The 26,287-nt window shown below is 49.1% G+C and overlaps 1 protein-coding gene across 1 annotated transcript in view; it reads left to right on the forward strand.

The window, feature by feature from the left end:
- The first annotated feature begins 16,181 nt into the window (after nt 1-16,181).
- Nucleotides 16,182-26,287, forward strand: part of RSPO4 (R-spondin 4) — a 35,221-nt gene continuing 25,115 nt past the window's right edge. Inside the window, exon 1 of the mRNA XM_003904940.4 lies at nt 16,182-16,338. Coding sequence (XP_003904989.2) covers nt 16,260-16,338 — 79 coding nt within the window. The 5' untranslated portion in view covers nt 16,182-16,259. The remainder of the gene's footprint in view (nt 16,339-26,287) is intronic.

The raw sequence follows: 26,287 nt of genomic DNA on the forward strand, positions 1-26,287 counted from the left end.
TTAACCCCCTCTAGCAATCCCGAGATGAGGCTGAGGCCAAAAGAGAGACTGAGACCTGCCCATGGACACATGTTGGCAAAGACCAAGCAGGAACTTGATCCAGTTTACCTGAAACCAAGGTCCAGGCATTTGTGAATGTGGAGGGCTGAACAAATGAAATTGGATAATTATATGAATTCTATTGATTGATTAGCAATAGGGCTTGATCAGGAGGTATCATCTGTAGTACTTTGGAATGCATTTGGGGCCTTCCTATGGCTCTGGGGTCATTCTCTGCATATCCATCTTTTGAGAGGATGGGCACAGGACAGCGAGAGTGCATTGGGTGGGCAAAATCAAGGAATATCAGCAGAGCATTGCCTCCCCTGACTTTGTCTCTAGGTGGGCCAGAGGTAAGACTGAAGCACTGGGGCTGGAAAAGAGCACGGGTGGATGGCAAAGATATTGGGAAGGAATTGGACAGTACCATTGACTTACTTGATAGAGGGTCTGAAAGAAGGAGGACCCCACATGTGGAGCTAGTAACTGGAAGGAGAGTAGGACCATGCCCCCAGCAGAGGGAGATCTGAGTCAAATCAAAATGATCCTGGATCCCCAGCCACAGATCATTTGCTGGGACCCCACAGTGCTCAGAAAGACAGCCCAGTGGTTAGGAGCAGGGTTTTGGAGGCAAAGGAATCTGAGATCCAGTCCTAGCTCTGTCCTTGCCTTAGGGAAATAACTTCCTCTCTCTGAGCTCTGGTTTTCTCAGCTGAGAAACGTAGGTAATAATCATAGCTGTCCTTTAAGGATATTTATGAGGATTAAATGAGGCTGTGTGTGAGACGCCTAGCATGGAAGCCTTCACTGGGGAAACCAGCCGCTGTGTTGTGATGAGACTCAGACAGCCCTGGGGACTGCAACCTTCTGAGACACCCTCAGCCAGAACCACCCAGCTAAACCACTCCCAAATTTCTGGCCTTCAGAAACTGTGTGAAATAATAAACAAGTATTGGTGTTTCAAGCTAGGGGCCAGGGAACTTCTATAAAGGTCCAAATAGTAAATATTTTAGTGTTTGTGGTCCATGTGGTCTCTTTCACAATTACTCCTACATTGTAGTGTAAAGGCCATAGGTGATACATGAAGAAATATAGCTGTGTTTCAATAAAACTTTATTTATAAAAACAGAAGGTGGGCCAGAGTCAGTCTCTTGTCCACCCCCTGTTTTAAGCTAAGAAAATAAATGATTCACTCATTTCTCATAGTGAATTAAAATGGTCCCTTTCCTCGTGGAGTTGATGGTCTTGCCTGGAATGCCCAACCCCATGTCCTGGACGTCTTTCCATTGGACTGCCCAGACCTCAGAGCAGGGTCTGTGTTGACTCACCCCCATGTCTCCAGCTCTCCCAGCTCTCAGGGCCTTGCACAGAGAAAATGCTAACCTAACCTTTGTTTGCTGGAGGAACAAACCAGGTAAGACCCAAGGCACTATTTGTGCCACATGTAGGGAGCAGATTCTTGGGGCTGTGTGGGGAACACTCGAAGGATTAATGTGGTCTGGAAGACTTCCTGGAGGAAGTGAACTTGAGCTGAGTCTTGAAGGGTAGGTACAACTCAGATAAGCATTAAGCAAAGTGATGATTATTTCAGGCAGGAGTGAAGAGCATGAGCAAAGCATGGAAGGGTAGACACACGGTGGGGTCAGCATGCTGAATGTCAGGTAACAGGCTTAGATGTCATCCTGGAGACCAGTGCTTCTCAAACAGAGGTAAAGTGGCTTCATAGATGGACTCTAGGGAGAAGAGCTATGACTTCCATAAAATTATGTGACCCAGAGACAATGAAGACACTGCAGTAAGCCACTGAAGCCACTGACGCATAGTAAGTGAGTTGCTGATACGGGCAACGGGAGCTCAGCCCCATTGAGATCCTCTTGAGACAGTGAAGAGCACACCTCAGGTCTCCCAACTCAGGGCAGGGGGCTGGCATTTATCCACCACCTCCCATTAGTCATTGGCTGAGGGCTGCTTGGGGACTCTTAGTTCTCCAGCACCTTGGCTTCAGGCAGAGCTGCAGGTGTTTGCAGAAGACTCCTTGGACATGGAAAGCTGAGTGCTGAGAGGACATGGGCAGGACAATGACCAGGTGGGGTGACACTATGCAGTATGTGAGAAATAACAATTGAGAAAACTGTGTGTGCGTTGGGGTGGGGAAGGGTGGGGAAGTGGGGAAGAAGGCTGGGGCCGGGGAAGAGAGAAAGGGCCTGAGAGGAGGACCTGGCTCACAGATCCATCGAGTAGGTGGTTGGGCCCTTTCCAGAGTTGGAAGCCTGCAAGGGAAGAGGCTGAGTTTGATTTTAGACACCCTGGGTTTGAGATGTCCACAGGACTTCAAGCGGAGCTGTCCAGTTAGGTAGATGAAGTGTGGCAACACGTCAGAGCTGGGAAAAGGATTTGGGAGAGCTGGCTGGATGCCGTGTTTCATGCCTGTAATCCCAGCACTTTGGGAGGTTGAGGCGAGTGGATCACCTGAGGTTAGGAGTTCGAGACCAGCCTGGCCAACATGATGAAACCCTCTCTCTACTAAAAATACAATAATAAGCTGGGTGGGGTGGTGTGCACCTGTAATCCCAGCTACTTGGGAGGCTGAAGCAGAAGAATCGCTTGAACCTGGGAGGTGGAGGTTGCAGTGAGCCGAGATCGTGCTATTGCACTCCAGCCTGGCCAACAAGAGTGAAACTTAGTCTCAAAATAAATACATACATACATAAATAAAAATTTAAAAAAGAATTTGGGATAGCTGCAGAGATGAAGAGAGAACAGAGCCACAAATGGACTCAAGAAAGAAGCAACAAAAGGGAAGTTAAGCAAAAAAGGAGAAAAGAGTGCAGGCGGGGCCATGGGAGGGGCCACATTTCTGAGCTGATGTGAAGAGCTTAGCACCCAGTAAGAGCTAAGCACTACCAGTAGTATTACTGATTGTGTTATCACTGCCTTCAGATGTGCGTGTATAGGCTTACTTAAATGCATCGTACGTTATGGCTACAAATAAAAATTTGTTTCAATTAGTTAGTGGACATTCTTCACACCATTTTACAGATGAGATCATTGAGGCTGAGAGAGGGGAAGCATCCTCATTTCTGTCCTGCCTGACTGCAGAGCCCACATTCTTTGATTCCAGCAAGTGGTCAAATGTCACAGATAGTGTTAGGAGGGATGTTGACAGGACAGAGGTCCACAGGGAGGTTGGAGAGAAAAAGTGGATCTCATGACAGAGAGACTGGTCCCCGATGAGTGAGCTACACAACAGAGCAGGAAGTTGGGGAGAGACCAGGCTTCCAGAGGGGATGGAGAGAGGAGCGAGGCAGCAGCCGCCACATTTGTAGGCAGAACTTCCAAGATAGTCTATGATGAGAGGGAGAAATGGAGCAAAGGAGGACTGGAGACGCTATAGGAGATAGAGGGCAGAAACCGGGGGAAGGAGGGAATTACCAGAGGGTGTGGGAACCCAGAAGTGGAATCAGGCTCATTCAGGACCATCTTTCTTTCCATCACACACAGCCATCTTTCCCTCCATCACACACAGGAAGGACCAAGAAACAGACACGCAGAAACAGGGGAGTGGGGGCTGGTGGTTTCCTGCTGATGCCTATGGCAAGGATCACCAGCCATCCCCTACACTCTATCTCCCTTTCTCTTGAATAATATTCCCCCAGTTTTTATCTGAGCACATGGGTGGCCTGCAGAATATTACATTTCCCAGCCTCTTGCAGCTGGACATGGCCATGTGGCTGTGGGCTGACCAGTTCCATCTGCTGGAGTATGAGTGTTTGCAGCTCTCTTGGTCCACCCCCTAGGAGCCATGGAGACATTCTACCAAGCTGCACAGCTTACACCTGGGCTGCCCTGGGAGGCAAATGCAGCTGCACTTTATTTTAGCTTATTTATTTATTTATTTATTTATTTATTTATTTACTTGAGATGGAGTTTCACTCTTGTCACCCAGGCTGGAGGGCAGTGGTATGATCTCGGTTCACTGCAACCTCCGCCTTCCAGGTTCAAGTGATTCTCCTGCCTCAGTCTCCTGTGTAGCTGGGATAACAGGCGTGCCTCACCACGCTTAGCTAATTTTTTTTGTATTTTTAGTAGAGATGGGGTTTCACCATGTTGGCTAGAGTGGTCTTGAACTCCTGACCTCAAGTGATCCGCCCACCTTGGTAGGTCTCTGTTCTTACACAGAATCCACCCACCCAAGTGAGTGTGCCCTCCCACTCTCCCTGCAGCCGGTCACTCCTCTTCCTTTGTGGCATTTTCCACAACTGGTTCATCCCTCCAGTCTCTGTCCAACCAGTCTACCAACTCCCGCAGGGCAAGAACATAGCCCATCTCACAGCTCAACACCCACAGCCAGCAAGATGCCCAGTGTGTGCAGACGAGGTGTCTGCTTTTGGGGGCTCAATCATCATCACAACAAACAAACAAGGCTAGTTCGGATCATGGGAAACAGTTCAAAGGAGACGAAGCAAAGCTAAGAGGGTCAAGAGTGGTGGTGAAGGATGGGCGTTTCCATCGCATGGTCAGGGAAGGCCTCTTTGAGGAGGTGACATTTGAGCTGAAGCCTGGAATGAGCTAACCATGGGAGACTGGGAGTGCTTCATCCAGAGGAGACAGCAAGTGCAAAGGCCCTGAGAAGGTGATAAGTAGGTGTGTTTGAAGAATGGGAAGGTGACCAGTGTGGCTTGGGGCAGAGATGTAGAGAAATGGTCAGGGAGGCTGCCTGTGGGCCTTGCAGGGGTGCTATTTAGCCTGGGAACAGCAGGCAGCCATGGTCAGGTTTTCCTTAAAACCCAACCCCTTTGGCTCCTTGGGAGGGAGGAGGAGTAGACCACAAGGGCAAAATAAAAGGACAACTTGGGAGGCCTTTACATGAGTACAAACAGGAGATGCAGGAGGCTGTGGCAGAACTGGCAGTCACAGAGGCAAGGGTTGGAGGGCTATTTTGCAGGTAGAATGGACTAGGCTTGGTGGTTATCTTGGCAGACCTGGAAATAAGAATTTCCATCCAAATGGATTACCTGGAAGCCAATTCCAAAGAAGCAAGCACAGGGTGGGATAAGGATCAAGTTGGCAACCGGGCATCCCTCCCACTGGGAACTCTGGCAACAGAACCGTCCCACCCAAGGGGCGAGGGAACTGAAAAGTTTTTCCACCAACTCCCATCCTCTTCCACTCAGGGGTGCTCCTGGGGGGCATTAACTCATCAGCACTCAGCCTGCCCCCCAAGTCAGCAAGCACCTGGACAGTGAATGCCATCCTGGTGTGGGCAGGGCACCCACTGAGGGAATGAGAGGAGAGTCAAGAGCTGGGGACCTGGGCCTGGATAACTTTGCCTAGGAGCTCCCAGGAGCTGAATGATCAGAAGTTTCAAGGGACTGCAGGGAGGCAGTAAGGATCCTCAGATGGGAACTGGTCCTAGGAATAAGGGGCTGAGGAAAGCCAGAAGGTGGGTGCCCACTACTTCCTCCTTAGTCTGATTTTGGCTGAGCCCTCTAGGAAGGAGGTGACTGAGGACTTGGTAGGCCAGGGGGAGGCCGTGGGTGCTGAGGGCTGGGAGTTCTTGGGCCCAGAAACAGAGGCCAGGGAAGACAGCAGGGAACTCAAGGAGCAGGGGGAGCTGGAAGCAGCCAGATCTGCATCCTTTCAGAGTGACATGGGGCAAGTCACTGAACCTCTCTTGGATCTCCATTTTCCCCACCTGTGAAATGGGTTGTTGTGAGAATTAAGGCAAAGGGCATGAAGGACCCAGAACTCCAGCCTTTCTAATGCCAGGGTCTGATCTCATCCCTTCCCTGTCTAATGTCCCTCAGTGGCTGCCTGTGGCTTGTGAAGGTTGGAACACCTCCCCCAGTCTTCTCCTCTTCCAGCAAGCAGGGCCCCTCCCAACCAGTCTTGGCCCTTCATCCCCCTCCCCACCCACCTCTGCTTCTCTTCTCAGTGCTTCTCAAAGGTGGCAGCTCCTGGTTCCTCTCCTTCACTCCTCTGCCCGCCTCTCCTTCCCATCTCCTTAGGAATACATGCAGGCTAGTCACTGCGCTCCCACTCCTGCCCTGCTTCCCTCCTGCACATACCCTTGCCTCCTCCACTCTCTCTCTCTGCCTCCCTCATCACCCCAGGTTCACGGCCACCTCTGGGCCTCTGCATCTGCTGCTCCTCCACCTGGAATGCCCTCCCCAGACCTCCACAGGACTCGTTCCCCCACTTTATTCAAATCTCTGCTCAGCATCACCTTGCAGAGAAGCCTTCCCTGATCACGTCTCTCCGTCTCTATCCCCTTCCCTGGCTTTGGTTTTCATCGTATCACTCACCATCACCACCATCATGTTATCTATGTGTGTGTGTGTGTTCATTGTTCCTGTCTCCTCCACTAGGCTGCAAGCTCCAGGAAGGCCAGATGTGGACCTGTGGTGGTGTTGGCTGAATCCTCAGCCTTGGGCCAGTGCTCAGTAGATCCTTGTTGAATGAATGAATGTTTAACTCCTGTGAACCCTTCTCTGGCCTTGCCCCTAGGCTCCCACAGCTCCTCCCCTGTGCCTGTAGTTTATAACTTACCTGACCTTGTTGTCATTGCCTTCTTTCCTTCTCCGTCTCCCACCAGGCGACGAGGGCCTTGATAGAAGCTACTGTGTCTTCGGTTCTCACTGCTCTCTGGCACACAGTTAGTGCTTAGTAATGAAAAAAGAACCAATCAACCAATTCACAACCTGCACGTAGTAGGTATGCATGAAATATTTTTGAGCAGATAATAGTAGCTGACACTTACTGGGCACTGACTATGCGCTAGGCACAGTTCTAAGTGTTTGCACGCATTCACACATTTGATCCTCACAACAACTCAGTTACTATCCCCATTTTATGGGGATAACCAAATCATTTTATGGAGAAAACCAAAGCTCAGAGAGGCTCAGCAACTTGCTGGAGGTCACATAAGTAGTAAGTGGCAGAACTGGGGCTTGAATCCAGGTTGTCTGACTCAGGCTTCCCTGTACCACCAGGTTCTACGGCCTCTGGGCTGGCAAACCATGAATACAAATAATAAAGATGGCATCAACTACTATTACTTGTACACCCCAATGTCAGGCCTTGTGCTGGGTGCTTTGCAGCCACCTTGTCTTTTAATGTCAAGAGTCCTCCTTGGGCAGGTGTTATTGAATCTATTTCACAGATGAAAAAAGTGAGGCCCAGAATTAAGGGCACACAGCGAATAATAGGTTCCAGGTGCTAACTCCCTCCAGAGTGGGACATTTAGAGCCCTGACCTTAGCTTTTCTCCTCCACTGCCCTGGGTCCAACTCCCAATCCCTATCTCCCCCAGCCCATTACCACCTTTGTGTAGACTGAGACCCAAGGCTGGCCCCCACCCTGCTGTCCCCCAACCCATCAGAGACCTGTTGTCCCTTCATTATGAAAAATCTCTCTTTGTCCTTCCCTTCTCTTCCCCAGCCAATTACCAAGGTATTAACTTGATTGTGAACATATTTTGAAAATATTTTCACTGTTGTTTTTAAGATTTTTCCTTTGTCTGAAATAGTGTTACAACTTCAACCACAGGAAGAAGAAAAACGCTATCCCAGCTGACCAAAGCTGTGAATATAAAACCAGAAATGACTGTATTAAGTAATCAAAACCAAAAACCACCTAAAGAATAGAACTCCTCAGAGTTCTGGCGTCAGGAGGACTGGGGTCTTTGAGGCTGTCCCAGCTGGGGTGGAGTTGGAGGAAGTTGCAAACACAGGAGATGAGATGAGGGTCTTGCTTCCTGCGGTGGATTGTAAATTCTGCTCTGGTGCCTGGGCTTTCTCCAAAGGGTGCTGAGCACTTTCTTCACCACTCTGTTTTTCAGGTAGATGGACCAAAGCCTGGGGAAGATGGGCAATTGGATTTATACAACAGATTCAGGATGGGGCTAGAGATGGAGTTCCAAGTTAGAGGCTCCCACTGGGGGCTCCGTCTGGGGCCAGAGTTAGGGCACAGTGTGGAATCAGGATTGTGAGTCAATATGGGACCTGGATTAGGACTCAGTCTATAACAAAGATCAGGAATCAGTCTGACGCTGGAGTCAGGGCCTAGTGTGAAGCAAGATTCAGAATTCTGACTCAAACCGAAACTGAGGCTTAATCTGGGCTTCAGCCTGTGATCAAGCAAGGGGTCAGAGCCCCATCTGACACCAGGGTTATGTTGTGGTCTAGGATGAGGTTCAAGCTTCAGTGTGCAATGCAGGATCAGGAGGGCTCTGACCTGCTCTCAGTGTGTGACAAAATCAAGATGCGTCCTGGATCCTCAAGTTACAGAAATGGGGTCCTGGCTCTACCCCTTCTTGAGACCATGGGCAAGTCAATTCACCTACTGGGCCTCAGTTTCCTCTTCTGTAAACTAGGGGTAATGGGGATAATCACAACCCCTGTCCTGACTCCTTCCATGGCTTAAATGTTAATCCAAACGAGATAGCAGATGTAGCATGCTTTGCAAACTGCAGAGTGTTGGACAAGCATTTATGTGAACAACCTGAAGGAAACTCCAGAGAAAGCTTATTGTGAGAAAATCAGAATGTCACTAGGCCTCCTACTGCAGCTTCTATCCTAGTTTTTCTTCCGCCTGGACACCTAATAATAGCTAACAGTTATACAGCATGGCCTTGTGCCACGTCCTAAGAACTTCATGTATATTTAACTAATTTAATCCACAAACAATCCTATGAAGTAGGTACTAATATTATCAGTATTATCAGTGGGGGAAACTGAGGCAGAGATAGGTTTAAGTAACTTGCTTGAAGTCACACTGAATAAGTGGAAATCTCTGATTCAAATCCAGGCAGTTTGGCTCCCAAGTCTATGCTGAGTGTAGGAGCTGGGGGGTGAGTCTGGGGGATTCTTCATGGAGCAAACAGACACAGATGAGAAATACAAGTCAGTCCCAAAGACCTAGGGGTGACTTGTGGCCCCCAGCAGCCTGCCTTTGCCCAGGAGGCCAAATCTCCCGGCAGACTCCACTGCCACATGGGGACATAAAAGTCTGGGGGAGGGATTGGCGGGTGGCATCAGGCATCTCTTTAAACTTGTTTGTTTATGGAAAGAAATTTCAGGCCAGCTGCTGAAAACCTGTATTTTATGGGTAATTTTTCAATTTATTTCACACTGGTATTATAAAAAACAACAACCCAACTGACTGTGGAGGCTGGGATTCCACTGGGGTTGGTGAAGGAGGGGTGGCTGGCTTGAAGCAGTTCCTTTGTCTGCCTGAGCATCCCACGGGGATGAGGCTGTTTGCCTTCCCTCGGGAAAGAACAGGTAAAACAAAGAACAAAGGTGGGTTTGTAGAGATTTTTATTTAAAAGGAGAACAAGAAGAAGTCCAGAGGAAGAGGGTGGGGGATTCGACGTCTCTGTTTGTTATTCGACATAACAAAACTGAGGCACCGATAATGAAAGTTACGAGTGAGAACTCACTCTGGGTTAGGTGCTGTTCCATGTTTTACCTGCAAAACCTTATAGGTTGTCATGAGAATTAGTAAGAGTGAGTCTTGGTTTGGGATTGCCAGAAGCCAACCCTGAGGCAAGGATTTGAGTTCAAGAAATTGATTTGGGAATTGATCCCAAGAAACATAGCGTGGAGCATAAGGAGTGAAACAGGAAGGGCAGGCAGCCCATGAAGGACAGGTTAGCCAGACAGCACCGTGGGCAACTGAAGCTCAGACCCTCTGAAGTCAGCATGGCAGGGCTGGGGAATTCTCGGAGACAGCATGGCATGAGACAGCATGGCATGTTTTAGGCGTCCGGCCATCCTGGCCATTCAATAGAGAGTTGGGGTATTTGTCCATCACTGAACATCTCCACTGTACTAATGAGTCCATTAGCAAAGTTTTCTTTCCCCAATTACGGTATTTTTCATTTCTAAAATTTCTATTTGGTCCTTTTATATAACTTCCATGTCTTTGCTGAGATTTTGTGTTTTCATTTGTTTCAAGAGATTTCATAATTTCTTGCCAAAGCATTTTTATGATGGCTGCTTTAAAATCCTTGTCAGACAATTTCAACATCTGAGTCATTTTGGTATTAGCGTCAGTTGAGACTTCAAGTCCTATTTCATACTTTACTTTAGCAGGCGGCAGTTTCCCTGTTTAAATGTAGCGTATGAGTCCTCATTTGCTTTTGTGGGCTTTAGGTCCAATGACAGTAAAATTGTTGGAACTCTTGCAATTCTTTTTTGTTTCTGTTTTTGAGACGGAGTCTTGCTCTTGTCGCCCAGGCTGGAATGCAATGGAGCGATCTTGGCTCACTGCAACCTCTGCCTCCAGGGTTCAAGTGATTCTCCTGCCTCAGCCTCCCAAGTAGCTGGGATTACAGGCATGCACCACCACAGCGGCAATTTTTGTATTTTTAGTAAAGACGGGGTTTCACCATGTTGGCCAGGCTGGTCTCGAACTCCTGACCTCAGGTGATCTGCCCACCTCAGCCTCTAAAAGTGCTGGGATTACAGGCATAGGCCACTGCACTTGGCCTGGAACCCTTGCAATTCTATTCTGGTAAGCCTTGTTCTTCTGGTGCTCCTGGGGCTGGTATTTACCCTGCTACCAAAACCAGACAAAAGACAGAACAAAAAAGAGAAATATAGACCAATATTCTTCATGGATTTAGACACAAAAATCCTCAGCAAAATATTAGTAGGTAGAATTCAGCATTATATAATGGAGAATGGCCGAGTGGGGCTTATTCCATTGAAGAAAGGTTGGTTTAATACTTAAAAATCAATCAGTGTAATATACCATATCCGTAGACTAAAGAATAAACATCAAATGATTATACCAATGTGCAGGAAAAACATTTGACAAAATTCAACAACCATTCATAATTTTAAAAAATGCTCAGAAAAGTAGCCACAGAGAGGATCTTCCTCAAGGTGATAAAGAGTATCTACGAAAGTCTTACAATCTAATGTCATGGTGAAAGACTGAATGCCTTCCCACTAAGATTGGGAACAAGGCAAGATTGGGAACAAGGATGACTATGCTCATCACACTTACTCGGCATAGTGCTAGAAGTTCTAGCAAGTTTGATAAGGCAGGTAAAGGAGACAAAAGACACAAAGATCAGAAGGAAATAAATAAAACTGTCCCTATTTGCAGTTGATACGATTGTCAATGTTGAAAAACCCAAGAAATCTACAAAAATACTCCTAGAACTAATATATGAGTTCAGCAAGGTGCTAGGATACAAGATCAATACACAAACATCAATTGTATTTCTATCTACTAGCAATGAACACACGGACAGCAAAATTTAAAATAGAATACTGTTTATAATTTCTAAGAGAGAAAAAAGGAAATAGGTAGAAATCTAACAAAACATGCACAGGAGTTGTATGCTGAAAATGACAAAACATTTATTTAAAAAAATCAAAGAACATCTAAACAAATGGAGAGACATACTACATTTTTGGATTGGAAGACTCAATATAGTAAAGATGTGAATTCTTCCCAAATTCACATACATGTTTAATGCAATTCTAATCAAACTCACAGCAAGATTCTCAGTAGAGATAAACAAGATTATTCTAAAATATGTATGAAAAGGCAGAGGAACTAGAATGGCTAAAATAATTTTGAAAAAGAAGAATAAAGTTAGAAGGATTCATCTACCAATTTCAAGATTTATTATACAGTTATAGTAATCAATACAGTATAGTATTGGAAGACAGAAAGACACACAGTCCATGGAATACAGGAGACAGCTCCAAGGAAATCCATACCAATATGCCCAATTAATTTTTGATAAAGGAGTAAAAGCAATTAAAAGCTTTTACGTCAAAGCATACTGGAGCAACTGGACATCCACAGACCAAAAATAAAAAAATGAACCTCTTAATAAACAAAAATTAAAAATGAACATAAACAAACATAAACATAAAAAACATAAACAAAAAATACAAAATGAACCTTGACATAAACCTCACACTTTGCAAATCACGTAACCAACAAAGAACTTCTATCTAGAATATACATAGAACTCTTAAAACACAATAGTGATTTAAAAATCCAATTTAAAATGTGTGAAAGATATGCACAGACATTTCACCAAAGAGGATACACAAAAACCTATACCCAAGTGAGCATGGCACCTTTACTCTTAATAATGAAAAACTGGAAAATACCCAAGTGTCCTTCAGTGGGTGAATGGCTAAACAAACTATATTACATTCATACTGCAGAATACTACTCAGCAGTATAAAGCAAATAACTAATACATGCAAAACTAAAATGAATCTCCAAACAAATTGTGCTGAGTGAAGAAAGCCAATCTCAAAAAGACACATACTGCATGATTCCATTATACAATATTTATGCGAAAACAATTATAGAGATGGGAGGCCAGGCGTGGTGATTCACTCCTATAATCCCAGCACTCTAGGAAGCCAAGGTGGAAGGATCACTGGAGCCCAGCAGTTCAAGACCAGCCTGGGAAAAATGGCGAAACCTCACCTCTACAAAAAGTAAAAAATTAGCCAGGTATGGTGGCACACACCTATAGTCCAAGCTACTCAGCTGAGGCAGGAGGATAGCATTAGCCCAGGAGGTCGAGGCTGCAGTGAGCCGTGATCGTGCCACTGCACTCCAGCCTGGGTGACAGAGCGAGACCCTGTCTCAAAAAAAATAAAAAATTGCAGAGATGGAGAACAGCTTAGAGGTTGCTAGGGGTTAGGACTGGAAGTGGAGAGGGAGGGCGGAGCCATAAATGGATAGCATGAAGGAGTTTTGTGATGATGTTACATTTAAGTATCTTGATTGTGGTTGTGTTCTACAAGACTACACACAGGTCAATGTTGCATCCTAGGAAGCCCCTCAATCCCTGGCAAACCTGACAGCTGGTCACCCTAGCAGATGGCCCCCTAGTAGGGGCCATCAGGCAGCCCTTGCATCTCTGAGGAGAAATTTGGGCTTCACCCAGTGCATGATACAGGTCCTCTGGCTGCTTAAGAAGAAGAGCTTGTAGGGGTCAGAGCAGATACAGGAAGGAGCTACTGCATGACTAGGGCAAGAAATGAGGGTGGCCCAACGTTGGTCAATGGGCCAGATGTTCACCAAACTCTTGCTTTTCCTCTTGTGTGTTGTCTAGCACATGGTTGGAGTACATTTCCCAGCCACCCTTGCAGGTAGGTGTGGCCATGTGTCTGAGTTCTGGCCAATGGGACATAGGTAGACAGTCTCTGTACTTCCCATAAGCCCTGCCCCTTCTTGATGAGCTTTAAACCAGGTACTGAACAGGGCAGAACACAAGCTGAAAGGAATCTGAGCTCCTGCTATCCCACAGAGAAGGATCTGCTGATCAGGAACACATGCTATGAGCTTAGTGTGTTTCAGCCATTATAGCTGTCTTCATCTATTTGTGACAATGGTGCCTTAACTGACACCCCTTGGGTGCATACCCCCCGGAGCACACCATCAGCATCGCTAGCCTCCCTGGGCACCTGTATTGGGGTAGGGGAACTGGATAACAGGCTGAGATGCTCAGACAGCCCCCATAGTTAAAGAGAACCAAACATCCTTTGAGCATCTTGGGGCAAGAAAGGGCCCCGAGTTCTGGGCCTTAGAACCCTAGAAATATTCGATTCTGGAAGCACTAAAGGGGCTCTCACAGAACACAAAATCCCATCTGTGCCATTGAACAACTGGGGAAACTGAGCCTAAGAGAGCAGAAAGTACTTGAGGCCCCGCAATGAATCTATGGATGAATGAGTGCTTATTCATTCATTCATTTTTTAAAAAAATCCATTCCACAAGTATGTCTTAATCACTGCAGTATAGGGCACATAGGGACAAAATAGAAGATTCCTGTCCTCATGGAACTCACAAACAAGCAAACAGGAACTGATAGACATGAACAGGTACTATGGAAGGTAAAGCAAGACAAGAGGATAAAGTGAATGGTGGTCCGTTTTACTGGAGTGGTCACAGGGGGCCTCTCTGAGGAGGCAACATCGAGGGGAAACAAGCCCCAAGCATATCTGGGGCAAGATTTTCCAGGCAGCGAGAACGGCAAAAACCGCAGGATGAGTGACAAGAGTCTGAGAAACATGAGGCTAGCTAGAGCAAAGGCAGTGGGGAATGAATAGGGGAAGAAATTCAAAAGGGGTGAGCAGCTTCGTCCTGCAGAGCCATGTGGCTGGCTGTCAATTCACAATGCACATGGGTCCTCTCTGGCCCTGCCATATGGAAGCTGTCCCCTTTGGACTTTGGAGACTCTAGTACTGGGGGTAGTGGGGCAGAGGATGACCTCCGCTTTCCTACAGCTTGATCTTCTGGGGTCACCTCGTTTCTCCAAGTACCTGCATTCCACGTACAGGCTGGGAGACTTGTGCATCTGGAGAATTCATTCATTCACCATTCATTTATTTATGCATTCATTATGCAAACATTCTGAGCACCGCTGTGTGTCTGGCTCTGGCTTGAAAGAGATGACAGTTTAGAGGGAAGAACAGACACATCCACTGTTACCACCTGATGTGATCAGAGCTGTGATAAAGGGATTGTGGATGCCCAGAGGAGGCACTGGACCTGGCCTGAGAATCAGGGAAGGCTTCCTGGAGCAGAGGCAGCGAAGAAGGAGGTAGGATATAGGACGGTATTCCATGGAGAGGCCCCACAACATGAAAAGCTCAGAGGTGTGAGAGGCCTGTGGTGTTTGTGAAATAATCAAGAGTTGAAATCTCTAAGGCTAAAGAAAGAAAGAAAGAAAAGAAAGAAAGGAATGAGATCAGATTGATATCAGCACAGAGAGTGTCAAATGTAAGCTCCGCTGGGCCTCCTTTCTGGGGCCTCCGCAAGGCCCCTGTCCATCTCTGATGAGTCTGACTGCACTGAGAAGTGGCCTAAGCTAGGGACCCCCAGGCACTGGAGCCAGAATGGCCTCATCTGTGACACTGAGCTGTGTGGCCTTGGGGCAAGTCACTTGGCCTCTCTGAGCTTCCCTTTGCTCCCCAGAAAAGTGGGGTTACTCAGAATAGAAACCCAACCCATTGGGTTGTTTTGAAGACTCTATTATATGTAAAGTTCTTAGCAATGCCCACCATATATGCCTCACAAATGACAGCTGGCATTATTGTTGTTGTTTTTGGTGGGTATAGTGACAGGAGAGGTAAGCGTGCTGTTGGGTTGAAGGAGGAATTTGCTTTGAAAGGGTTAAACTCGAATCAGCTGCTCCCAGTCCTGGTGATAAGGTTGGAGGAAACACAGTCCAGGGTCCCTCACGCCCTGTACACACAGCGGACTTTGGGAGGCTGAGGTAGGCTGGTCACTTTGAGGTCAGGAGTATGATGATCCAGCCTGTCTAACATGGCTGAAACCCTGTCTCTAGGAAACATTACAGGAAGTTAGCTGGCCAGAAGGGGCTCAGGACTCTGTTAAACCCAGATACTTGAGAGGCAGAGGTAGAGAGAAACGAGAGAAAACCAGGAGGCGGAGGTTGCAGTGAGCCCCGCAAATCACGCCGTTGCACTCCTGCATGGAGTGAGAGAAGGGGAGAGATGGGGTTGAAGGGAGAGACAGAGAAAAGGGAGAACCAGAGGCCCAGCTAGGAGGAGACAGTGAGCCTGAGAGAGAGACCATCAGCAAGAGTAAAGGATGCAGGAACAGCCAGGCAGGGTCCGGGGCAGAGCGGGGGAGCGCGGGCCGCGGAAAGACCGAGAAAGCAGGAGCCAAGGAGTGGTCCTTAAGGGCTAGAGGGAGGAACAAACAGAGAAAGGGGACTGGGGGGAGGGAAAGAAAACCACAGACGCGGAGAGGGCGCGGGAGACGGTAAGGGTCTCCGGGTGTCCGTGCATCTGTACCTGCGCGCGCTTGCGTACCTGTGCCTGGCGGTGGGCATGTACACGTGCTCTGGGGCAGTGCCGGGGGCGGGAAAGACGCGAGACCGCGCGCTGCGGGACAGATCGAACTCGAGCACCCTGACCCGGGCGACCCCCGGCCCCTCCCCCCGCGCTCCCGGGCCCCGAGTTGGTTAACGCGCCGCCCCCGCCGCGCCGGCTCCTCCCCGCCAGGGCAGTGCCCCTGCTCCGCCAACGCCCTCACTCGACCTGGCTGCTGGCCTCTGGGCGGACCGCGGGTCCCTGGCGTCCGTACTGACCCGCGACTGGCGGATGCGCCCGGCGCGCCCACAGCAGCCCCCGCGCCCTCCGCGCCGCCGCCGGGCCGTCGGGCCGCCCGGGGAGCGCCAGCCCGGACCAGGCTGCCCAGATGCGGGCGCCACTCTGCCTGCTCCTGCTCGTCGCCCACGCCGTGGACATGCTCGCCCTGAACCGAAGGAAGAAGCAAGGTACGGGGGGTGACAGGACAGGGCGGCCGGGCAGGCGCTGCTGGGCAGACCGGGGGCCGGGAGGCCGGGGTTGGCGGCTTAGGGGGCATCTGCCTGGTGCCTGGCGCCCTGGATCATTTGCTCCTCCAGATGAGTCTCAGCCTCACTTTAAATGGGGAGACTAAGGCCCGGGGCACCCAGTGAGCGAGCCATTGAGCCAGGGTGGGCCAAGGAGACTCTCCCAGAAGGTAGAGGGTAGCAGGGCTCTCTGTAGTAGCCACATGGTCGGCAGAAAGGAGGACGGCTCCGTGCAGAGACAGAAGCCTCAAGAGCTAGACTAGGGGGCACAGGGACTAGGAGACAGACTCAGTGGCTTAGAAGTCATCCCAAGCATCCACACTGGGCCAGGAAGTGACATTGAGAGCCCTGGGCTGGGAGTCCAGAGGCCCCAGTCCCAGCCTCATCACTCACCCTGACCCCTGGTGTCACCTCCCAGAGGGCAGTGATCCTCCGTGGCCCCCTCTGTTGAGTTCAGCCAGACCTGAGACCTGAGTTCAGGTTCATTTATTCTAATAGGGGATGGCCTAGAAGAAGCCCAGCCCCTCAGAGAGCCTTAGTTTTTCCATCTTGACCTCCCAGGCCGCTAGGAAGATGAGCCAAGGTTCAGATCACAAATGTACCAGGGGCCCCATGCACTCTCACCTGGGAGTCCTATGCCACAGCCTCGCTGTGAGGGTCAGAACATCCTCAGAAGGTGGGTTGGAGGCTGTCCGTGCAGAGCAGGAATTGGTAGAGACTGTGCCTCAGAGAAGGGTAAGCAGGTGAGCAAATGAGCAAATCGCCTGCCTGAGCTGGGCAGCCCTTTGGCCTCCAGGTGCCACTCTTAAGATCAGCAGCCGAATGCCAGCCACTGTGCCAGGGGTTTTTCATGTCCTAGCTCATCAAATCCCAACTATATCCTCATGACACAGGGGTCATCCAGTTTTAATAAAGCCTGGGATTCCAAGGCTCAGACTGGTTTAAATAACTGCTGAATTGTCCAGCTGGTGTCTTCTCTCTTTCCAGCCCTGGCATTGGGTGTGAGCAAGGATAAAGGGGAGAGAAAATGAGAGAGAATGGCTTGCCCTCTGGGGCCTTCCATTTGTGTGAAAGCTCTACAGTGACAGTCACTCCTGAAACAGAGCAGAAAGCAGACAGAGGCTGTAGGAGAATTGGGAGGTGGGATTGGATGGGGTCAGGGAGACTGTGGCCCAAGAGGCTCCAGTTCTTGCTGTGACAGTGGGACAAGGGAATGGAGAGGCATGTGGTTTTCAGCTGAGCTGGGGTGAGTTTGGGACTCTATGGGGACACTCCTTTGTGAATGGCCTTTGTTTAGTAGTTAGGGGCATGGGCTCTGGAGCCAGGTCAACTGAGTTCAAATCCCAGCTTCGCCATTTACCAACTGAGTGACCTTGGATAAGTCACTTTGCGTCTCCAATTCTCACTTCACCCATCTGAGGGTCCTTTAGAAGATATCTGAGATCCTTCTCCATTCTAAACAATACCAAAAAATCAAACAAACCCCCTTTCCCTTCATTAACCCATCTTTTACTTAAGTATCCTGCTCATAAGGACGATTGTGGGCAAGACTGAGTGTGTATGGGAAATGAGTAGCTGAGGACACAGGCTCCTAACGGGTGCTGGTAAGTATTAATCATTCTCATTTCCTGTCCACTGTGTCCTTGGCTACTCACAATGGCCTAGTGGAGGGAGGGGAGAGACGCTTGTTTTCTGGATGAGGGAACTGAGGTTCAGAGAAGGAAACTGACTTGTCCAAGGTTGCACAGCAGGTGAGTAGCAAAGCAGGCTCGAATCCCAATCTGCCTGACATAATGCTGAGAAGATATCTTCTGAGGTGTGCTGGTCTTCCCTTCTCAGAGCCTCAGTTTCCTCATCTAAAGAGGAGCTGGTTTAGGCCAGGTGTGGTGGCTCATGCCTGTAATACCAGCACTTCAGGAAGCCAAGGCAGGCAGATCACTTGAGGTCAGAAGTTTGAGACCAGCCTGGCTAACAAGGTGAAACCCTGTCTCTACTAAAAATACAAAGATTAGCTGGGTGTGGTGGCGGGCACCTGTAATTCCAGCTACTTGGGAGGCTGAGGCAGGAGAATCGCTTGAACCCAGGTGGCAGAGGTCGCAGTGAGCCAAGATCTTGCCACTGCACTACAGCCTGGGTGTCAGAGTGAGACTCTGTCTCAACAACAACAATGACAACAACAAAAAAGAAAAAAAAAAAAAAGAGCTGGTTTAGAAGACTTTAAAATGCTTCTCAGCTCAAAAAAGACAAAAAAAGAAAAAAAAAGAAAAGAAAAATGATAAATTTCTATCCTGCCCCTTTTGCCCCCCACCCCATCTACAGCTCACTACCACCTCCCCAGGAACTCAGTGAGGAGGTAGGGATATGGCTGCAATTTGGTGAGGGGCTCTCGGCATCCCTCCTCCAGTACCTGATCTCTTGCCTCTGGGACACACACCTGCCTAGCATCTTCAGAAGAGGCTTAGGGCTCCTTTTATTTGTTGGATACGACGGAGATAGCCTTGGATTTCAGTCACACCCCTGACCCAGTTGTGTCATGTGACCTTGGGTGAGTAGATTTTCTCCGTCCCCCACCCATAGCCTCAGTTGCCCATTGGCACTGGAGTGGGGACCAGAGCTAGATAAACCCTTCCTGTAGCATCTTTTGCAAGGCAGCCACAGGAGTTCTGGTCAAATAGATTGGGAAATGCTGGGTTTAGCAGATTTCTTGGCGGTGAGACTTATTAGAGCATGCTAAAGAGGTGGAGATAGACAGTGTAACCCAGGTGTGATGGCTCAAGCCTATAATCCCGGCACTTTGGGAGGCCAAGATGGGAGGATAGCTTGAGCCCAGGAGTTCGAGACCAGCCTGGGCAGCATGGCAAAACTCTACAAAAAATACATTTTTTGTCTCTATAAAAAATACAAAAAATAGCCAGGCATGGTGGTGGTGGTGCCCACCTGTAGTCCCAGCTACTTAGGAAGCCAAGGTGGGAGGATCACTTCAATCCAGGAAGGACATCAAGGCTGCAGCGAGCTGTAATTGTGCCACTGCACCCCAGCCTGGGTGACAGAACAGACGCTGTCTCAAAAAAAAAAAAAAAAAGGAAAGCGAGAGAGTGACCTTTCCCAAATATATTACACATCAGAGACCATTTCTCATAAGGCATCTGCTTGGAAAATTCTGTACACAATCCCTGAGGGTCCTACCAACTTTGACCTTATCTAACTTTGGCAGGAGAATGTGTCCTGAAAACACCTGGCTGTTGGCAGTACTTCATTCATTTATTCATTTACTTGCTCATTTAACAAGTTTCACAGGGCAGCCTCTGTGCCAGGTTCTGTGTCGGGGACCTTGGAGATACCCAGGTGAGCAGCCCTGGGCCTGTCCTTGGGGAACGGCCAACACAGAGGGATGACCCTTTCCCACCTTTCTCCAGTCTCCCCGGTGCCTGAGTCTTTGGCCTTAGCGTTTGGCCAGGTCTGCACGATCCCGAGGAATGATCGGCTGGGCTGGCATCTGCCCTGTCTGAGCCCCCTTGAGGCCTGGTTCCCACAGACCCGTCCTTCCTCAGGCTCCGGCATAACTGCTTCTTAATGAAGCCCAATTTTTCTGTTTCTAAGAAAGAATGAAATAAAAGACTTGAGAAAGATTCTTGGATCTCAAGTGTCTCTTACAAAACAACATTTTGATTAATTAAGTATAAATGAATCAGAACCAGATGGGGACATTTTTTTTGAAACATGCTGGGGTGTCCTGGCAATGGGACAGTCCGGCAGAGTGAGGGGGCTCTGGTTCGCATCCCTAGATCTGGAGGTCCATTTAGGCAAGGAGGAGGTGACTTTCCCTGACATCCAAGGCCTGCTGGGGAGAGACCCCCACATTCACATGGAGTTTCTGGATCTTTCTAGACCTGAGCAAGCAAGGCGCAAAGTGAAGAGTCCTGGATTCAAACCTTGAGCGCTCTCCTGCCCTAGATATGTGACATTAAGCAGGCCACATGCCTTCTCCCATCCATGCTTCCCCATCTGTGAAATGGGAAAACTTGCACCTACCTCTGAGCAATTGGGAAGATGTACCACAGTCCAAGAGGGAAGGGGGCCGAAGGCACACAGTAGGGGCTTCATGAGGATTTGACCACTTTCCCTTCCCATTTTACAGCAGAGCAGACATGCCCTGGACCAGAAGGGAGTGGGGTCTCACGTGGGTTAAGCTCACCTCCGCCTCTTGCTTGTGATGTATCTAAAGCAAATCTTCTCCTCTCTCTGGGCTTGTTTTTCTTTATTGTAAATTGACTGTGGCGGTGCCCACTCCAGAGGCCCATTATGTGGCGTGAATATGACACTTCCGTTTAAATTGCAAAGCCCCGTGCGGAGGGCCAGGCAGGCAGCACTGTCTCCTGTACACAGACAGATGCACCAAGCCCTGGGCAAGCAGGAGCCATCGCTGGGCACAGAACAAGGTATGTCCCCTGAGTGCTGGCATCCAGGTGAAGCCAGGTTTAGATGCAGGCGTAGTTCTGAAGGGGATTCCTACAGGGCGGGGGTGGGTAATGACTGGACATTGAGGACTGAGGGAATGGTGCTGAGTCTTAATAGAACGTAACCTTGGGCCTCTCGGCTTGGGTTTCTTCATAACATAGGGGCTGGCTGAGAAATGGAAAGCTGAATTCTTGGCACATAGTAGGTGGTCAATCGAGTTTTATTTGCCATCCTTCTTCCACTCAGCATTCTGAAGCCAAGCCTGGGTGCAAAAGAGATGCTGCTTTTCCATCCCATTGCCCCACCTCCCTCTCCTGTGGATGGAAACTATCCAACCCCCTGCCTGGCCACCGAAGGAGATTCAGGCCACTGAGATTGAGGCCACGGAGCAAGGAGGGAGGCGAGCCACGTGCCGGGAACTGTGCAGGTGGGGCTTCGCATCCTCACTCTGCCACTGCCTTGTGTTATGCCTGTTTCCCAGACACAGGAACTGAGGCTCAAAAAGTATCAATGGCCTACCCAGGAGCTCACAGCTGCAGAGCCAGGACCTGGACCCAGAGTTTTGGAGGCTCCAAAGCCTGTGCAATAGATATAGAAATGAATCATGTCAGTGATTTGCCAGGACTGCAAGGTGGAAGCGTCTGAGAGGAACCCCATCGGGGGGAGTAGGATTTAGGATTCTGTCAGGCAGAGGTGGCAGTAGGGTAAGGACCTCTGCAGGATGATGGGAGAGTGTGGCCAGGTGGGAAGGGCACAAGGGACCACATGGCCAAAGGAAGTGAAGTTCTGATTGCAGATTGGGCCAGAGTCCCATCATGGAAGGCATTGGGTGCCATTCTCCGGTCACCATCATCATGAAGAAATACTTATTGGGTCCTTCCTCTAGGCCAGGCCCTGGGCTAGGTGTTGAAAAGGACAGCAGAGATGGATGTGCCTCCATTTCTGCGGCCAGAGGACTATTTTTACATGGCCTTCAAGCTAAGAATATTGGAATATGCAACAGATCGTATGTGGCACAAAAAGCCTAAAATATTTACTATTGGGATCTTAAGATCCACCAATGAGAACATCATGGACAAGACTTCTGAGGCTGCACCTCAACACACCCTTGAGAGCAGGCTGGTGGTGGTCCCAGCGTCAGCTGAGGAATCCGAGACAAAGAGGGGACGTTGCTTGGCTAAGGTGTCACATGGATAGGGTTTATTCATCCGTCCTCCCGTCTGGTGAAAAAACTGAAGCTCCCATTAGTTTAAAGTTTTCCAAACTGAGGGTTATGATGCATCAGCAGGTGAGGGCAATAAATTTAACTATAGCCAGCATTTTTGAATGAAATGGAATGGAACGGAACGGAACAGAACAGAACAGAATGGAATATAACTGAATAAAATAGAGTGGGGTCAGCAAACATTTTTTGCGAAGGGTCCGATAGTAAATACTTTAGGCCTTGCAAGCCACATATGATCTGTCACATACTCCACTCTTCTTGACTCACTGGCCACACAAAAACATCCAAATTTGGTCCAGAGGCTATGGTTTTTGCCAACCTCCTTTTTAGAATATATCAGAGTGCATTGCAATTGTGAAAACTATTTAAGGAATGTGTTTCAGTTTACACACATATGTGAATGTGTGTATGAGTGGGTGAGTGTGCATGCCCATATATGTGGATGTATGTGAGTGTGTGCATGCATGTGCATGTGTGTACTAGTGTACTGATATAAAAGTGTATTTCTTACCGTTGTCAAAATAGTGTGGAGGCTGCTGGACCAGCTGAGCCCATCTTCTGTGCTCAGGCCCTTTCAGTTATGGCCTAATGAAGGCCCTCCTGACAGCTGTAAGGGGCAGATTCCAGGAGGATCTTTATATTACAGTTGAGGAGACTGAGGCCCAGTGGGTGGTACAGCAACAGACAGGGGTGCTGGGATGTAAGCCCAGAGAGTCTGTCTCTGGAGCTCCAAACAATTGCCTTAGTTCAGATGCTTGTTTCTAATCACCCTGAATCTGACAGCGACATCATTCCCCAGGTGTGTGGACTTTAGCTCCTGGAAGGTGGAATCATGTGTTGGGGCCCTAAATCTCCTCCTGCATCAACACCTCTGCGTGGCCAGGGGGTGGCAGACATTGCGCGCTCCTTTCCTTTGGTCCACCCCAGCCCTGCCTGGTGGATATGCCCCCACCGCCAGCTTACAGAAGAGGGAAGTTGGTTCAGAGAGGGGGGCTGGCTTATCCAAAGTCACATCGCAAATACATGTGTGAGCTGGGTCTTCTTAATTCCAAAACCCACAGCAAATCCTGCCTACGGTAGACTTCTCCTGAAAACCCATCTAATGCTGCCATTAACCACCTTCTTGTTTGTATAGCACTTTATAGTTTGCAGAGCAGTTCAGCTTTCATTTTCTCTCTGAAATTCTGGAGAAGGGTTCTAGAATAATGAAGTGTTAAGGCCAAAAAGGTCAAGTGAGATCTTTGAGACCAATCCTTGTAAAATTGGAGACTCAAGCGGGGAAGCACCTTACCCAAGGTCACCCAGCCATGAGTAGAAGTGAGGGTGCAGGCAACCAGCGGTGAAGGCAAAACTTGAATTGGTAGAGGAAGGCAGCCTGCTCCAGAGCCTGATAGGTTGAGAGCCTCTCAGAGCCTCAGTTTCCCCCCATGTGACTTGGAAATGCTCAGTGTGCTTTGCCTTTTTTCCCAGGGCTAGGACAAATGTCAGAAGACAGGATGGAGCCAGGCGCAGTGGCTCACACCTGTAATCCCAGCACTTTGGGAGGCTGAGGCAGGCAGAATACCTGAGGCCAGGAGTTCAAGACCAGCCTGGCCAACATGGTGAAACCCCATCTCTACTAAAAATACAAAAATTAGCCAGGTGTGTTGGTGCACACCTGTAATCCCAACTACTCAGGAGGCTGAGGCATGAGAATCACTTGAACCTGGGAAGCAAAGGTTGCAGTGAGCTGAGATTGCACCACTGCACTCCAGCCTGGGTGACAGAACAAGGCTCTGTCTCAAAAAAAGTTAAGACAGGATGGAATCTGGAGGGCTTTCACACATCCAAGGCTGTCTGCAGGAATTTCTTTCTTCTTTTTTTTGAGACGGAGTCTCGCTCTGTCGCCCAGGCTGGAGTGTAGTGGCCGGATCTCAGCTCACTGCAAGCTCCGCCTCCCGGGTTCACGCCATTTTCCTGCCTCAGCCTCCCGAGTAGCTGGGACTACAGGCGCCTGCCACCGCGCCCGGCTAGTTTTTTATATTTTTTTTAGTAGAGACGGGGTTTCACCGTGTTAGCCAGGATGGTCTCAATCTCCTGACCTCGTGATCCGCCCGTCTCGGCCTCCCAAAGTGCTGGGATTACAGGCTTGAGCCACCGCGCCCGGCCAGAAATTTCTTAATAACCAGAGGCCAGCCCAGGGCTGGGTGCCTCTTAAGGGCCTCCAGAGTTACCTGGGCAACGTGAGCCTCTCCATAGGGTCCGAGGCTTGGCTGTGTGATTTCATGAAAGGGCCCAAGCCACGGAGCCATCATGGTTTCAAGGCTAGTCCTGTTCTTAGAGTACTGGGCTATAGGCACCATCAGGACGTAGAACAGCCCTGGGGGTGGACATCAGGGAACACACTCCTCACCTACATCTCTACACACATATATGTTCCCCAAACCATATTTTTTCTTTAAAAATACTTCACTTTCATTGGCATCAAAGGTTGACAAAAGTCACTTTGGATTTGGTTTGGTGGTTGAGCATTTATGTGAGTAGACGTGAGGGTGCAGGAGATGCCAGATGTAGCCTGCATTCCTTGATTTTATTTAACAATTTCAGACACTGTTCTAGTACTTTGTATGTATTCATTGATTAAAGTATCTTCATAAACCTGTACAGTGAGTAGTAGTATTCCTATTTTATAGACGAGAAAACTGAGGCACAGGGAGGTTAAGTAACTGCCCAAGGCCACTCAGCCAAGGTTCAAATCCTTCCTTGCTCCAGAGCCCAGCTCTAACTACTGAACTTAATTGCCTCCCAGCCTTATTTCATCCTCACAGCACCCCTCTGAGGGGCCTGTCGTTACCCACATTTTGTAGCGGAGGAAGCCGTTAAAAGAGAGGCACATTCATTGAAGTATGTGCAGTTGCCATTTGTGTAGGTCATAAACAGCCAAATATTAGCAATTTCATGTTTCTACCCCATAGCTTGGCAGGGTAAGTTTGGCAAAAACCAGGATTCCATCCAGACGATTGATTCCAAAGCCTGAGTCCATAACCACCACGGCAGCCCTCCTCCCAGGCTACCCACATTATAGCCCCATGAAGTGGCTTGACCCTATTATTCTCCCTCTTCTACAGACGAGACCTTCCACATTCAAGGAGGGGAATCAACTTGCCAAGGACACACAGCCAGGCTGGGGAAAGGTCGTGATGTGCTCCCAGGTCTCTGTGGGCTGGAGCCTTTTTTCCTAACCCTGTGTAATAGCAACATCCAGGACACATGTGCCCTCAGCCCCGCCCTCGGAGTTTCTTCCAGATCCCGTCGGGAATAGTCTGCTTCCCATCTCCGGATGGGTGACACCAGCTCCACCCGGACACTGCTGTCCCATGCTGGGCCGCCACTGCCTGCCCTGGAATGATTTCTTGCAGTAACAACATGATTCATAGGGCCCTTGCCCTGTGGCCCATAGTGGGGGCTCTGATGTGCCATTGCGCACAGGGTGGGAGGTTCTGTTTCACCAACTCAAAACAGAGGCATTCCCAAGCCCAGAGGACCCAGGCCACTTGGGAAAACCACTCCCTTTCGCTGGAAATCTCCACTTTCCCTGGAGCCCGATGGCAGAGCCCACATCCGCCAGGGTGGAGACATGAAGAGAAGGAATGTCACAGCTGCCCGTCTGAGCCTGCTCTGGGGTTGGCCAGTGGGCACAGCTGTCTCTAGCAAGTCTCAGATGAGCACTGGGGGCTTGGCAGGCTGTCACGAAGGCTGTGGGCTCTACCACTTACTGGCTGAGTGACCTTGGGCAGGTCATCTCTCCCTTCTGTGCTCCTGTTGGCTAATTTGCAAAATGAGGCATGAAACATAGACAAACACATTGCTAGCATATAGGGAGTGCTCATCAGTGATGGTTAAAAGGGCCTGGTGACATGCAGGGAGTGTGAGATTTGGGCTGTGACAGTCTTGGGCTCAGCTCCCAGTTCTGTTACTGCTGTGCTTGGGTGACAGTATCTGACTCCTGAATCTCTATGTTGTCTGTCAATACAATGGGGACAATAAGAGCATCTACCTCATATGGTTGTCAAGATGACTATGCATGTGACCCCCTGGAAGACAGTCAGTGCTTCTTTAATGGTGATAACTGTCATGCGTCATGGGGGGTGGGCTCTTCCTAGCATACAGAAGTTCGAGCCTGATGTCAGAGATGGCCCTGCCTCTGTTTGAAAGTCCTCAGCAGACCTA

This window comes from Papio anubis, chromosome 16 (assembly GCF_008728515.1).
Source record: "Papio anubis isolate 15944 chromosome 16, Panubis1.0, whole genome shotgun sequence".
In the NCBI taxonomy this organism is placed as follows: Eukaryota; Metazoa; Chordata; class Mammalia; order Primates; family Cercopithecidae; genus Papio; species Papio anubis.